General features: G+C 47.0%; 4 protein-coding genes across 4 annotated transcripts; 1 reads left to right on the forward strand and 3 right to left on the reverse strand.

Annotated features, from left to right (window-relative positions):
• Positions 1–1,294: 1,294 nt before the first annotated feature.
• On the reverse strand, positions 1,295–2,659 carry N7508_004756 (uncharacterized protein; the record flags this gene model as incomplete). Its single annotated transcript, XM_058462822.1, has 1 exon — positions 1,295–2,659. One exon carries the CDS (start codon positions 2,657–2,659, stop codon positions 1,295–1,297), a length of 1,365 nt encoding a protein of 454 aa, XP_058319300.1.
• Positions 2,660–11,088: 8,429 nt separating this feature from the next.
• Positions 11,089–11,978, reverse strand: N7508_004757 (uncharacterized protein; the record flags this gene model as incomplete). Its single annotated transcript, XM_058462823.1, has 2 exons — positions 11,089–11,628; positions 11,724–11,978. 2 exons carry the CDS (start codon positions 11,976–11,978, stop codon positions 11,089–11,091), a joined length of 795 nt encoding a protein of 264 aa, XP_058319301.1.
• Positions 11,979–12,237: 259 nt separating this feature from the next.
• N7508_004758 (Mic19 family protein) lies at positions 12,238–13,171 on the forward strand (the record flags this gene model as incomplete). The annotated part of the gene is made up of 3 exons (XM_058462824.1): positions 12,238–12,296; positions 12,501–12,558; positions 12,629–13,171. 3 exons carry the CDS (start codon positions 12,238–12,240, stop codon positions 13,169–13,171), a joined length of 660 nt encoding a protein of 219 aa, XP_058319302.1.
• Positions 13,172–13,474: 303 nt separating this feature from the next.
• Positions 13,475–16,188, reverse strand: N7508_004759 (ribonuclease P/MRP protein subunit POP1; the record flags this gene model as incomplete). Its single annotated transcript, XM_058462825.1, has 2 exons — positions 13,475–15,793; positions 15,856–16,188. 2 exons carry the CDS (start codon positions 16,186–16,188, stop codon positions 13,475–13,477), a joined length of 2,652 nt encoding a protein of 883 aa, XP_058319303.1.
• Between the last annotated feature and the right edge of the window lie 78 nt (positions 16,189–16,266).

Raw genomic sequence — 16,266 nt, forward strand, 5'->3', positions numbered from 1 at the left:
GTTGAACGGCCTGAAGTGACACGAATCGCGTGTCTGCGTGTCAGCTTCTGGTTCCGCCATCGGAAGGACCGTCGGCCCGAACCAGCCTCAACCAGCCTCAACCACGGTCACTTCAGCGCCATTTGCCAGCCCTGGGTATGATGTCATTCGATTCGGATTATTGTCGGTCCGTAAGGGAGCTTCTGATCTCGCGAGTCCACGTAGCAGCAAGAGGTATAACCGCCTCACACCAACCAAAATGGCGTCGAATTTGAAACCACCTCGTCTCGAATTTATCCATCATATGATCCAGAGTAACTCGCTAACATCGTCTTAGATGGCTCATGCCGCGGACTGTAGCAAACAATCTATCCTCCACATTCGCTCCAACCTGCGAGTGTTCGGGAACGTTAGAGCCCCTCGAAATGGCGTTGGACGACTGCGGAGTATCACGCCACCTATGCTAGAAGCGCTTTGCGAACATTTAATAGAGAAGCCGGCGTTATATCAAGACGAAATGGCCCTCTTTCTCTGGGATGAATTTGGGAAACATGTGTCGATTCAAAGCATCAGCCGGGCGCTTGCGTCCGTGGGGTGGTCTAAGAAAGCTGCTCGACAAGTTGCGAAGGAACAAAATGCGGAGTTACGCGATTTCTACCTCCGCAACCTATCTGGTTTTCGGTCGTACCATCTGGTTTTTGTGGATGAGTCAGGTTGCGATAAAAGAGCTGGATTTCGACGAACTGGCTGGTCCCCTCTCGGGGTTACGCCGGTTCAGGTTTCCAAGTTCCATCGTGATAGACGCTATCAGATACTTCCTGCATATTCTCAGGACGGGGTCGTCCTACGACGGGTTTCCAAGGCTCTACGGATGCCGATGTTTTTGAGGATTTTATCGAACAACTTCTTCAGCACTGCAACCAGTGGCCAGCGCCAAAGTCTGTTCTTATCATGGATAAGGCTTCTTTCCACCGGACGGAGAACATCCAGCGGATGTGCTCGGATGCTGGCGTTAAGCTGGTATATCTGCCACCATATTCACCGTATTTGAATGCTATCGAAGAGTTCTTCTCCGAGCTAAAGCAATTCATCAAGCGGAAATGGATTGAATATGAGGTGAACCCAGATCAAGGTTTTGGTGACTTTCTGGAGTGGTGTGTTGACGCGGTTGGATCAAGGGTGACGAGCGCGGAAGGTCATTTCCGAAATGCGGGTCTGATAATCGACGAACTCTAATCTCAAAACTATCTAGATATAATGACCAAACTAGTACCGAATAATCAAATGCACGTAACTGCCAAAAGCTTCCTATCACTCACACAACCATTATATTCTCCGCCCAGAACCTAATGTCCTTCACGAAACGCCGAGCAATACCCCACTTGACCCCACGCTTCGTGAAGTACTCTGGATTTTTGTCCTCGTCAATCTGCACTAGGTCTAGCCCATCATCCAAGGCTATCTCGCACGCCTTTTTCACCTCGGCTTTCAATGCCTCTTCCCTTAAACGGGACTGCTGCCAGATGCTATATTCCCTCACGGCAACATCAAGAAGGCCAGAAATATGAAGGTCAGGGAGTCCCGTTGAGGAAGTAGCGGTGTTGTCTGGATACGAGGGTATAGATGACCCCGCTGCCTGTGGGGTCTGGGCCGGAAGGACGTTTGTGATAGTGATGGGAGGGCAGCTTGACTCGGACGTAGTGCAAGTATGAGGCCGAGGGCGTTCAAGCCGTTGCCTCTCTGCTCTGTATATTTGTTCCCGAATCATACCAGGCACATCTTCATGTGAATGTAGAAGTCCACCACTTTGCACATACTTAACCAGATTCTCCAGCTGATCCCGGTAAAGCTTATAGTGCTTTTTCCCATATGGATCCTGCCAGCAGTGCGGGCCTAGATCACAAGATCCAGGACAGCGCATTAAAGCATATACCGCTTTCCAGGCGGGGGGCTCGCCAGTAACTTCTTCCTCGGCGCGGAGCTGTTGGTCTCGCTCTTCAAGCATGCGCTGAGTGGCAGATGAAGCTCCTCGTTTATCAGTTGTCCGGCGACTGACAGTTGAACTTTTGGGGTTCTCTATATAGTTGAATGAGATAAAAAGTCTCAGTTTCTTGCCAGCAAGAAAAATATCTCCCCAATCAAATAGCTGTTTCTCTATAGAGGACCAATCAATGTCCGTCCCATCAAATCTTAGGGAGAGGCCTCTCTGCCGCGTGGCCGATACGACAACAGAGGTGTCATCCAATTCGAATTTCCGCTGTGGGTATTTTCGAATAAGTAGTTCCTTTAGCTTCGGCTGTAGAAAGAGTCGCCAGTGAAACCGAGGGGCTAGAACTAGATCTTGTTCCGTATCTTTCGCCACCGTTCTGTTATTGAGAGTGACCTTCCATTCAATCAGGTAGTGAATACAGGTTGGTGGATCCTCATCATACGTCCGACCTTCCTCCCAGTCACCGAATTGGAGCAAGGGAAGGCTATTCGTTTGCGCAGCAGTTCGTTGCTGAGAGGCGGGATCGATGGCAGGGTCATTGTTCATATAGCTTATATTTGAAGGAGAGGCAGGAGAACCATCGAAGTTGCCAGGTGTTGGTGCATATTGCCATGCATCGTTGCATAGATCAAACGGTTCACTTTGTTGAACGTCGTAATCATCATAGCGAATGAACGGACTGGACCTCATTTTCATGGGCCAACTGTAGCGACAGACTTATGGTTAGTGATTATTAGTTGAGGCTTACGCCATCGGCTGCCGAGAAGGCTGTTGCTCGCCCGCAAACAACAGAACCTGTCGTTAACAGTGTTCTGCCGATAAAATCAGTCGTTTGAACGGATGATCCCTAAGCCAAAGAGACACCTCTCAGGAGTGACGACTGGCAAAGGGGATACATGCCAGGTATCCTGTGAGAAAAGTTGGGGACACCTTTGGGAGAGAGGGGGAAGGGGGCAGGCAGGCCTATTCGGCTCTCTTTGACTATTAGAGATCCACTCTAGGGTTCCATGGAAGTCGACCGGATTCTCATGAGACTGGTGTATTATTACCTCGCTAGATACCGTATCATACCACGTGCAATTTACGGCAGCCCTCAACTAAGTATGGTCTGCTCAATAAATGATCTGCGCTAGGGCCTTGGCGGTGGGGCCGAGAAAGAGAGTCTCAGTGAGTACTGGTCAAGCCGATTTCGAGAATGACTGTAGTTGGAAACATACTAATTGCGAGCCAAGGAAAGCCCAAAATCCCGAAGCATCCGCTGATAAGATGAATACTTGGCCGGTTTCCCGAAGGCGTATGCCCACACAGACATCAGCATCGCACAATTTGCTATATTCGGCCGCTTTTTTCATAAGGCTGGATTTTCGACGGCCTTGTTTTTGGCGCTTGGACTTTCTGATCGATTTATTTTGATTGGACTGGGAGAGTGAAGTAGAAGCCATATGAAGAGACGCGTCACTGTTAGAAAAGACTGAAGGAAACCAGGGCACTAAATAGTCGCAGGTATAGATCAAGTGGCTCTCGGGGATTTAAAGGCTACAAACAGGTACAGAATTAAATGGCCGTCATCATGTTCATGGTTTTCGCGTTAAAAAAGGAGTGCTGCGCTCCAGAAACCGTAGTCTTTAGCGTTCATAGTCAACGAACACCTAAAACGGTCTCCTACTAGGTGATAAATTCACAGCAGGCAACGAATTTACGTTGAAAACCACAGCCAAAGGCAATCGAGGTCAATCCGCGCCCCAGAAACTGCGGATTTTCGAGTTCATGACCCAGCAAAACTCCGAAACGGTCACTCTAGCAGGCGATAAACGTAACATGTCCCTAGCGAGTTTATTGCCACGCCCATTTTGGCGTCTGGGTGTCCGAGGAACGCATCAAGTTGAGGTGAGTTTATAACCGGGAATTTCTGATTTTGAGGGCCAACAGTAAACAATGAATGGCTACTTTGGAAAATTCGGTCAACGGTACAGCGTAGCTAGCCTGAGGTCTGGCCTTTAGAGCCTTTTTTTATTTTTATTTTTCCCAAAATAACTAGCAAGGTACTAGTTAGATTGGAAAGGAAGATGACTTGGATTAAAGGCCTAGGGAATATGGCAGAAAAGTGGGCATGCCACGGCTGTCCAAGGGTGGGCAGGTTGAAAAGACTCCTGCATTAGACTTGGGGGGTGCCCGGGTATTGAGAAATGCGCGTGATTTGGAGTGGAGACTGTTGTCTGGCCAATAATGTTCAATGAACACCCTACTTCTTTCACTGTGTTTAATAAGAAAACGAATGAATAAATCCGTTTATGTATTCTTTTCGACCTGACCATAGACAACCATTTAATCACCGTTTGCTTGCCCGTCGAACTTGAAGTTTTTACCACTATCTTTCTATCATTTTTCTAGCTGATATTGTGGAAAGCATTGTTGAACATGGATATTCGGTCAATTTACAAATAAATGTTGCACTTGATCGTTCGTCAACATTACAGTACCTCGCCTCTTCCTTCTGTTATGTACCCGCGTTTACTGCCAGCGTTTTAATTTGCATTTCCAATATTGATGACCTAGATCCCGCTTTCAATTTGGCGAGTGAGATCCTAACGTTCCTGGGAACATATTCGACCCCAGGATCCATAGCATGGTTCCCAGACATGCTCTTGGTCGCTCCCAGGGGTCAGATCATAGTTCCCAGAGGATCACCAGCTCCCAGCAGCCTCAGAATTTACGTGTACTCATTGTCTACTCTCTTGGGATCTAACTCCGGGCTAAGCATTGTGTTTAAACCGAAAATGAATGGATTGGTCATTTTATTTTTCTTTTAAAACATTATTTCTGTACAGTCACGACCGTTACTGCCTTCCATGTCGGAAACACATAGACGCTCTTTCAAACCCTAATCACATGCTGCGCTAATCCAGATATGGTTATTGCGTAAATACCAGGTCTCGTGCGTACAGTGTAATAATACACGCCGTTTATGATACTAGTATGAAAGATTCAAGGACCAAGAATAGCATACTGGAGCTTCCATGTGGTTCCATGCAAAACAAGAAGCAAAGGCGGCGCTTGAACTAGCAACCTGTCAACAATTCTCCTGCATCTCGCAGTCGCTTCACTGCAGAGCCTCGTCCTTCCCTGAGGGTCTATCCGGGGTCAGGCTGATAGGCAAGGCTCGACAGTAAGTCATCTTTCCGTAATCTCAGCCATGCTGATTATCATGCTGCAGCTTTAGATCTTACTGGACGTCAGAGATTCCTGGCTAGCCCCTTTCAGTTAGACTTCCGCATAACCTAATTTGGGTCGAAGGTCTCGACCCAGAACCCAACCCAGCCTGGGTCCGGGTCGAACTTCATTGACCCGGACCCAACCCGGACCCAATACTGGGGCCCCAGTAAAACCTAGTTCGGGCCCAACTCGACCCAACTTTTGCATAATTCCAATCATAAAGCTGCTCTGTCATCAAAATAACATACTGTTTTTTACATCAGTTTTGGTTTATACCTTGAACTACTGTACATTCCTAGTACACTCCTTTGGAAAAAGTAAGAAATAAGTCTGTAATCTGAGATGGTTGATCTTTCTTATTGTTAATTACCTATTTGAAAGCCAAGTTTATGGTGATAAAGTGGTTTTTTTAGCTCGGTGAAAGTTTTCTTGAATTAAGTGTAGATATATATATTGTAGTGGTGAATCTCGTGACAGTAGTATTTTAATGGCCTAAGGCATCTATGATGCCTCAAGAGATATGCAGTCTTCTCCTACAGAGAGAGAGGAGCATAATCTAACAACCTCAATATAACTATAGTTACTCGCAAAACTTCTTGATTCATGATATAGCATCAGGTTCGGTACGATTTACACCTTTAGGGACCGCTCTCTACGCCTTCAGGCCATAGGAGTGGTTGTGTGATCTCTTCATTAGTATCGACCCGTCTGCTATATCAGACTGCTATCGTGCTATCCCTATTTCAATATCTACGATATATTACACTGGTGCATCTTTGTAGACTTAATATGATTATTATAGAATTCTGTCAGTATTGCTTCAATTTGTTTATAGTATATTTAAATATTATGCCTTTATTATTTGACTATACTAGACTAGTAGGTAGTAAGGCTATGTTAGTTGTAAGGTCTTTTTCTAGTAGTGTTGATCTCTACCTAACAATGGACCTAGCCGCTAGATGGTCAGTTATAAAGGAGATGGTTTTTCCGCCGAAATAAAATCGGTCACGTGCCTACAGAGTTCCGCTAGACCTAGAAGTGCCAGCGTTTAGTCTACCTTAATATATGGTATTACACGCATTATACTAGGCTTCTACTTCACTTACCTATTCCTACACCTAGAGACTACTTGCGTGGTTACATAATAGGTAAGGTGAGATGAAATTTTTTCATGATTAGGGGTAAAAGTTGGGGTGGGAATTGGGTTATTATTGGGTTTTCTGGGTTATTACTAGGGTATTGCTAGGTTTTCTAGGTTATTACTAGGGTTTTGCTAGGTTTTCCGGGTTCTTGCTAGGCTATTCGGCTAGACGTACATAAAGGTAGAGTAATCTAACCAATTAATCGCGAGGATACGTCTTAGAGTCCTTTTCTTTATTGATATATCGTATTTGCTAGATTCACTCACTATTAATAGATATTATTACTTTGTAAGTTCTCTATTCTCCCTTTCTTCCTTACTTTACTTCTTGGTTAATCTATCATATCGCAAAACTAGTAGTCTGACTTCGTATCCTCTCTTTACGATAGTGATCTAGATAATCTTAGCTATCTTACACTATTAAACCACCTAGCAACTCTATCCGGTAGCTAATATACGATCGAAACCGTCGATCCTAACTTCCTCCGACCGAATATCCCACTAATAGTCCCCTCCTACTTAATACGCGTTAGACCCGACCGAAGGAAAGCGTTTGTTCTCTACGATAAAATGTTATATAACGACTAGGTAGACTAGTGGTTACAAACCGACTTTGGAAGAAAGAGCAAGATTAAGTGGGACTCGACGCGCCATTCGGAGATTTGGAGCCACTATAACTAGGTTGCTTATAGTATAGATAGCGCACCAAAGGTTATGTGTCAACGTTATGGCGCTATTCTCGAGCATCCTTACATAGTCAATCCAAAGGCTGTAGGCAAAGTGCAATATCATAGCATATCAACAATACAGAAATATTTGAAGATAGCGGGATATCTAAGGAGTGAGTAAGGGAAGAGAGTAGAGATTACAAAATTTCTAAAGGAAGGGGTACGTTCTAATTTAGCTATTTATTCTACCTTACTAATTGATCCTAGCTACTAATAATAGGGATAAGCCGAAATACCGTTCTCGCAAGAAGCCTAGGAAGAAGATATCCTATAGTTTATTACACTCAATCGGCTTCCACTTCATCTGATTGAGCACCCGGCATTTCGGCGTCTTATTTCTCGGGCTCGCTACACCCTATCACCTCCGATCATTCCCTCTGCCGATACAATCCGTCGCCGACTAGAGAGTATTATCAAAGATCGGCAAGAGCGTATCCTTCGTACACTACCTATTAGTGCGAAGATATCAATTGCGCTTGATTGCTAGACATCTCTATTCTCGCAGGCGTTTATAGCAATCACTAGCTACTTTATTGATATTAATTAGGTCTATCGTGAGGTGCTACTTAGGTTCAAACCTCTCCACGGTACGTATATAGGTACAAACCTAAGCAATATTCTTCTTGAAACTCTGATAGAGCATAACCTTGAAGCCCGAGTATTCGGGTTAACAACGGATAATGCATCTAATAATAAGACATTATTTGATTCTCTACAATAGGGCCTATTAGATAGTGTTATTATTGTTCGAATTCTATGTCTTGCTCACGTTATCTAGCTTAGTCTAAACTAGCTCCTTGATCGTATTAAGGTAGTTCCACTAAATGACTTAGCTAAGACGAGATAGACAGAGAAGCAATCAAGATTAGCCTATTTGAACGCGCAGCATCGGAATCGTGAGATATCCTTTATATTGAATAAGGTCCGCTTTCTTGCAATCTATATAAACGCAAGCCCTTAGCGCCGGGAGACGTTTTACAATCTCTAGACAATAGCCGTTAAGCTAGTGCCGATCTAAGATATAAGAACTCGATAGAATTCGATATTTCTAATGCTTCGCCGGGCAAAGCGTCTACGTCCTATTTTTACGCTATTTTGTGCAGAGTACGATTGCGAAGAGATATTACTCTACGAGGAGGAGTAGCGTTAAGTTAACTATCTTCTTTATATCACTAAGCCATTCTTCGACTATACAACTTAGCTATCAAAGACTCGAGATATTACTGCGTATTATATGTTCAAGATTTACAATAAACTCTTTGAGTATCTAGAGTAGTCAATAAAGCAGCTACGACGAAAGCGTGTGCCATAGAAAAAATAGATGCTTTATGCACTTAAAGCTAGTCGGTTAAAGCTTGATAAGTACTACTCTCAAACTAATAATATTCGAGGGTATATCTATGCGATTAGCACAATGCTAGCGCTAGTGAATAAGTTTAAGTTCTTTCTTACGAAGGACTAGGATCAGAAATAGCGTGATACGTATCGCAAATCCTTCTAGGAAGCTCTAATTCTATACCAAGAGTAGCTTTTAACCCTTAACCAGTTATCGGATAGCCCCCAAATAATAGCTCGGCTAGGATCGAAGCTTGATACGATGTTAAATAGAAGCAACGTATAAACAAGCACAGCTACTAATAAAATAGCTCAATATCTTAATAGTGGTATATTTAAACAAAGCTATTCAGGATTCTTACTAACTTAGTATTAGATCCTATTTATATTGCACCTCTTATATTCTAGCGAGAGAACCAAGCTCGCTTCCTAGCAATTGCCGCCCTTGCGCGTGATATCCTCTTATTCCCTGCAATAGGTGCAGGCGTTAAGCGGCTCTTTAACACTACTCGGGATATCTGTCATTACCGCCGAGGGAGGATAAAGTCTTCTACGATCGAAGATTTAATGATATTTCTTTGTACTTCAAGATTTAATATCGAAGAAGAAGAGGCGAGGGTTCTTGAGAAGTTCTTCTCTTATAATAAGATAGAAGCGGCAAAGGAAGAGAAGGATAAGAAGCTTGACGAGATTGAGATCGAGCCAATCAGTGACACTGAGGAACAGGAGACTACAATTGATGAAGAGATAGAGGTAGATGAGGTTTTATCAGCTACGTTTGAAGAACAGACTAGACGTGAATCCTAGGTGTAGTTACCAGGGAACAACACCTAAGTGCGCGCGTTAGGACGGAAGCGAAAGAGTCGAGAAGATGATATTTTTGAGTACCATTAGTTAGCAGTATAGGCAATTGATATAAACTATACATTTCATCCAATATTTACTACTTTATTTCAAAATTAAAATGTTAGTTCTGATTCAGCTGTAATAGAAATACCTAATATAACAGCCAAAAATTGCATAATTTATGTAGTCACGGGCCTAAGCGTGTTTGCAATGTTTATAACCTAAGTTGGGGCCCCAGACCCAGTACTGGGTCAGACATTATAACCCGGACCCAGTGCTGGGTCGAAGACTCTGACCCAAAACCCAACCTAGCCCGGGTTGGGTCCGGGTTGGGTCCGGGTTAGGTTGGGTCATGCGGAAGTCTACCAATTCCTACCCCAGCTTCCACCTAAGATCGTCAAAAAGTTTTATCCTGTCTTACCTATCCGGGTTTATACAAGTACTTAAAAAGACCTACAATCTATATAATCTTACTAGCTACTAGTCGAATATAGTGGAATAATAAAGAATATAATTAGTATATATGATATATAAGATTTAAAGTAACAATACCCGAATTCCATAGTGGTTTTTTCAAGCATTCATGGGTATACAAACACTGTATATTGTGAAATATATATCCGTACACTATATATATTTACACTATGATTTCTAACAGCCGTCAAAAAATCAGTACTAGGTTTTAAGATAAACCTTAGTTTAATAATTTCTGACGGCCGTTAGAAAACCTATAGTGTCGCCTATAGAACTTATCTACGTATATCTAATATAAGGTTAATAAAAAAGTCATAAGTTAAACACTATGAAAACCATAGCAAAGTCTGACCTTTCTAAGCCTAAAGAACCATAACTACTTATTTAAGGTTGATTCTACGCGTTTATAGCTTTGAACACACTCTAGTTATACTAGAAAAGTATAGTGGTTCAAGGTATAGATCAAAACCGATGTAAAAAACAGTGAGTTATCTTGATAACTGAGCAGTTTTATGATTGAAATAATGCAAAAGTTGGGCCGAGTTGGGTCCAAACTGGGTTTACTGGGGGCCCAGTGCTGGGCCCGGGTTGGGCCCGGGTTAATGAAGTTCAACCCGGGCCCAGGCTGGGTTGGGTTCTGGGCCGGAACCTTGGGCCCAAAATGGGCTTTGCGGAAGTCTAATACTATTAAATTTAATTAGTAATTAACGTATAACAAACTACTTCAAGTTGAATTATATAAATGTTTATCTAAATTTCATTTAATCTAGATATAGAAGTCTCATTAATAAGAGTTAGAACCAGAACGGCGAAAAATAACAGTATTTTATTTTGATGATTTAGCAGCTTTATGAACGCCAAGACCTTGATTTTATGCAAAAATGGGCTTTCATGGGCCCCCAATGGGGGCCCATCGTGGGCTGGGGGTTGGGTCTTGGGCTAGTGGTTAGGGCCCAAGCCCACCGTGGGTTGGGCCATGGGCCGAAGTCCTCGGCCCATTCGTGGGCCCTGATGAAGCCTGCTCTGGGTCCCGCTGAGCTGGGTGCCCCACCCTACAGAGACGAGTTAGCACCACGCGTGAAAATCGTATGGAAACTTGTGACGGGGGCTGTACCTACCAGGTCAGAGCATGATATCTACAACCCCTAGGCAACTGGTTCTTGGAACAAGAGTGGGTGGAGATGGCAGAATATTTAATGGGCAGACAGGGGCTCATCTAGACTTGAGATGCAAGACAGACTGGTGACTGGACCCCGGCGGCGAACCAGGTGCAGATGAAGCAGCGTTCCCACTTAATATATTTGCTGTATCTGCTGAATCTCTTGGGCTGCGGTATCACATCCATCCATCCGTGATTATGTTATTCTTGAGCTAGGACATCTCTAGCTGGGAAATAATGCCTGAAATGCCTGCGCTCTCTTGTACCTCTGGGCATAACCCCCCTGGTCCATAGCATACTGATCACGAGCGCCGTGTGCTCGCTCAACCAGCGAGCCGACCGCATCGCAAATGCCGCGCCCAGTCGCGGGCGAGAAACCGACAAAGCGACAGTCCCGCTGGGTTGCAGCAAACGCCTCGGCTTCCGCGTGGGACACGGCGGCTTCTTCACCTGGATCTTGACCTTCACCTTCACGCATGGCGGCGATCATTGTCGCAAGGAAGGGCCGGACCCCGGCTTTTTCGCAGCGGCTGCGTATCCCCTGGCAGGCGGCGACTGTTTCGTCCCACGATTCCCTCGACGAAGCATCGTACGTGAAGACGAGGCAGATATGCTGCATGAGGGTGAGATATGCTGTGCGAGACCCCGCGTCGCTAGGCGGCGGGATGAAGTAGACAGTGTAGAGATACCCGTCGCAAAGGTAATCTGTGTCGAAGTCGTGTGTAGGGTCGAACTCCCAGCAATCCTTCTCTCGCTGGAGTAGCTATAATGAACCGCGCGCGGGGGTGGGGTGAGCTCGGGGCCGGCCAGGGCAAGGGTTCTCGCAGCAAGATTGTATTGCGCTGGGTGGGTACGTACCCTGTAAAGGTCCAAGTAGCCGGCGGCACCCTTGGCGTTCGCGACGATAATGGTCATGGACTGTTGATCGGAACCGGGCTTGCGGGGTAGTTTGGTGGGTGACCGGCTCACGTCACTTATATGGATGGCGTGAGGGGGTGGGTCAACAGGTTCGCTCTCTGTTGTCGTAGCCAGCGCTGATGATGGCGCGGGCTCGTTGCCATGACTGCCACGACTACGAAGCTTGCGGAACATGAGCCTAGCGCGCGATAGCATGGGTGACAGTGGGCAGTGGTTTCCGATGCGCTGCGTCCACTGCGATAAATATCCATTGATAGAAGATAGGTTACAAAATACTAATAAACACAATGATCTACTTAACTAAGTATCTCGTAGTTCTAAGCAGAAAGGAGGACGTTCATCTCAGCAGTAAATATGACTAAGCGCACGTGACCTCTCACAGCCTCCGAGCGGATCGGGAGAGCGGGCATCGTGCACTTCTATTCCCCTTCACAGGACTCGTCATTCTCGCAAAATGGGTGCTGGCAACTCTAAGCCCGATGCTTCGGCCGGCTCACAACATGTGTTCTCCAGGTAATTGCCCTCTGATCTTGCAGCTTCCGCCGCATTAAGTGCTGGACAACCGAGGGAGCAGAAACAACCTCTCAATTGACGTCAATTGGGAAGAAGACATGAGATCTTCCGGGATGAAAGCTTCCTCTGCTATGCTGTTACCACATGCGATTTTGCGAGGCACCCTTAGAGAACTCTACAGCCATAGCTAACATTCATGTACAGCAACTCTCCCGTTCAATTCTCCTCGAACCTAGTGGACGCCCTCCAGTCCAACTCGGAGGTATGCATTATCCCACCTTAAGCTAGCTCCCAATGCCAAACAAAAACTTACCAACAATCAATCCACTCAGACCGACTCTACCCGCTCCAAGGCCCTGGAACTGGAAATCCAAAACCGCGTCGCACAGGAACTCCAACGCCTCCGCGAACGCGAGCAGCAGACCCTCGCCGAGATCGAGAAGCGCATCGCCGAGTCAAAGGATACCTCCTCCCTGCCCATCACAGCCGCCACGGCCCCGGTCACATCCAACTCCTCGGGATACCCAGCCGGCTCACTGAACCTGGACGCACCACGAATCCCCTTCGCTGGACGGGAGCACGACCCCGTGGCCACATTTGCCGCGCCGCAGGAACCCGCCGCCGCCCAGCCGGTAGCCAAGCGCGACGTGTCGCGCAACGCGGTAGCAGCCGAGATTGAGCAATTGCGCACCAAGCTCGATGGACGGAGGAAGGTTGCGGATCTTGACGACGGCGTTGCCAAGGCCAAGTCGGATGTTGTTAGCTGCCTGCGGTTGAACGATCGTCGGCCATTGAACTGCTGGGAGGAAGTTGATGCTTTCAAGCGTGAGGTTGCGCGCTTGGAGGCTGCCTTTGTGGATCGCATTGTGGGTTAGATTTAGCCGGGGGATGAGCGGATACAAGTCAAGTCTCTACGATTGTTTGGGCCCTTTGGTTTGATTGGGCTCGTTGCTGCTGCTGTACTGTATGTATAGAACGTGCATTTTTTTTTCTTTGTTCCATTTGATTTCATCCAGGTAGGATAGAATAAAGCAATGGATGAGAGTGGATCTTGGTCAATGGCCTTGAGTAGTTCTACATCGCAGAAAGTAACTTGTTTAGACTGTATAAAGCCAGTTTACTGGGATAGTATTGCTGTAACCACAACAGGGTATCTTCGTTGTAAGTGTTCTTCGATATCATACAAAATCCCACATCGCTAATCGCCCACTCTTCTGTCCAGAAGTCCGAATTATACACATCCTTCTCTCAGATGATTTGACATCAGACTCCAACACCTTAGACAGCTGAATGCAGCCCATTCCTGTCCCCTTGGCTTCTGAGAGATTATAATTACCCGTAGTAACAAATCCAATCAGATCATCTTCAGTAGGAACATCCAGATGCTCAGAGTCCGTTTCTCCAGCAGCAGAGCCCAAGACGAGAGATTCGGCAAGGAGACGTCGAGCTTCCTCGGAAGCAGGCTCAGATGTTGCCTTCTTTGAGGTCTTTGACGGAGTAGCCTTGTGACGCACAGAAGCAAGATCAAGCCATTGCCGGCGTAGGGCTGGGTCTGTAGGAAGACGGTAGATTCGGGCATGGGATGTAGGAGTTCCGCGCCCAGTGAGATAGATATAGACAGAGGCGAGTGTGGAAGCATTAACGGATGTTTCACTGAGCTTGCTCAAAGTGACATGGGTATCCACCGGAGCAAAACGGACATTGTGAATGTCGAGTGGTGGAACAGCAAGACTGGCATTTTCATCTGTGACCTTATCCTGAGACTCGGTAGACTTGTCGTTGGAGCTCTTGTCACTGGTCTCGACTTTCTCGATCTTGGAATCAGGAACATCTGATCTGGGCCCTTGAAGGAGTCGTTCCCAATCACAGGCCCAACCACGACCAATCTCGCCCTTAGGACGGCCCTCGCCCAGTAAGATATTATCATATTCGGCACGACGGCCCTTGGGACGCCGCTCCCATTCACGTCGGGATTTTTCAGTATCACGTTGTCCCCATTCCCAGCCAGCTCGTGTTCCTGGGAAGTCTCCAGGAAACCAAGGCTCGCCGGCTTCGAAAGCAAGCTGCTGTTGCTCCTTCAAACCACCGAGGCATGGGTTTCCTCCGCTTGAGAGCGGGTAATACATGATAGAGTACCAGACTGGAACGACACATTTCCATGGTAAAAGAACGGTGAGAGATCCGGGAGCATTGCTGCGCTTAGACCGAGCTGGGGGCTTGTTTGCAAGAATAATGACCGGAATTTGGGGGTCAGTAAGTTGCGTTGGCGGGAAGTTACCAGGTCCAGCGACAGTACGGCGTCTGTTGATGGCTTTCTGGCTTGGAAGTAGACGAGACGCCGTCAACCGACTTGATCGGTCAAATAGCGAGGACGGTCCTTGTGTTTTGTCTGGGTGCCATGAGGCGAGCGCAACAGCAAGTTCGGTCATGTGAGATTCGTTATCGGGGACATGAATAGTGCGTGAGGGGAAATGCAGACGTGGATCGGAAATATCAAAGGAAAGGAGGGCATTTTGTGGCAGTGAAGAGGGGTTTGATACACCAATAAGTGATCGCCAGACAGCTTCCGGGCTGCAGTCTGGGGCTTTGCCGTCAGCTCCAATAATCGGCTTCAATGCTGTCAGCAATGCCTCTACAGACCCTGGCCCGGTGATTTCAATGCTGCCAATTTCAAATCGTAGATCTTCTACCATGACAGGGGGATTCTGCTTTTTCGAAACATCAAGAAGATCTGTCCACAGTTGAAGAAATGCCGAGGGATGGACCCGAATGAAGAGTTTTCGGTGATTCTTCTTTGATGTTTTGTGAGATTGAACGGCGTCGACCATCTCAGCATCTTCTTCTGTGGGGGCAGCACACCAGAGCAATGTGACAGGCGCAGTAGGACGCTTTGCATGATCTTTTTCAAAGGTCCAGGCCTTCAGAGATCGAGTTCCTGCTCTCCATTTCTTCCCTTTCGTACCCCATGCACTGTCCCCGTTGACACCAACAGCCATGAGAGCAGCCTGGATCGCTCCTTCCGTGCCCTCGAGCTGAATAGTAGACATATAACTCATATCCCACGCCACAGCTCCCCTAGCGCCTCGAGCCCGATGAGTGGGTCGGTAACTCTTCTCCGTAGGAGATAATGGAATAGCAAAGCGCCAGATTGGGTCTTTGCTTGTTGCCATATGGGCACGTTTGGCATGGTATAAATGGGTCGGAAGCCAGTATTTGCACTTCTGGCGCTTGCGGTACTTGGGCTCTGCCGGCGTCGGTCGAGAAAGTTTGTTCTTCTTGATCTTGGGAACCCGCGGTGCGATATCAAAGGTATGGCTACCCACTTTTTCCAGGCTTGACCCATTCTCTTGGTCTCGCTTTTGCTTCGCAGCCACACGCCGAGCCTTCGTCTTGGCGTTAATAGCTTGAAGACGGCGAGCGGTTTCGAGTCGAATGCGCATCATATGCGATGGTTTGCGTCTGCGCGCCGTGACAGTGGGCGTGTTGTCCTCGACCATCTAACAATTGCATTCGTGTGTCAGCCAACAGCCCTTCCGGATCAGAGATCACTACCAAATACCTCTCGCTTCGCCCGAGCCCTCAACCTCCGCGGAACACGCTTGACATTATGACTGGCCGTTCGCCGGCGCAACTTGCGGGGCACTTTCTGAAAAGCTCGCGTCGTCAGGACATTTTTCGACCGTTGCATTCCCTCCTCTAGCGCCTGGATTTCGAATGCGCGAGCTGCGGAGTAAGCGGCCACATCGAGCTCGCCCGTTGCGGAGAGGGCGGCGTCGGTCGACTGCACGGCCAAGGTGCGGGCGTCGAAAGTTTTGGCCCGTTTGCGAGCTGCTCCGGATGCGCCATTTGCAGGCTGACCGAAGGGCTTCCGCTTGGGGGCGTTGGAGACCATTGCTGGTGAGTAGTGTGTCGAAGTTGCGAGTTAAAAAAGTTGCCGGGCTTGGCGCGCCATGATCGGCCCCACGAAGTA

This window comes from Penicillium antarcticum, assembly GCF_028974205.1.
Source record: "Penicillium antarcticum strain IBT 31339 chromosome Unknown utg000005l_segment0_segment0, whole genome shotgun sequence".
In the NCBI taxonomy this organism is placed as follows: domain Eukaryota; kingdom Fungi; phylum Ascomycota; class Eurotiomycetes; order Eurotiales; family Aspergillaceae; genus Penicillium; species Penicillium antarcticum.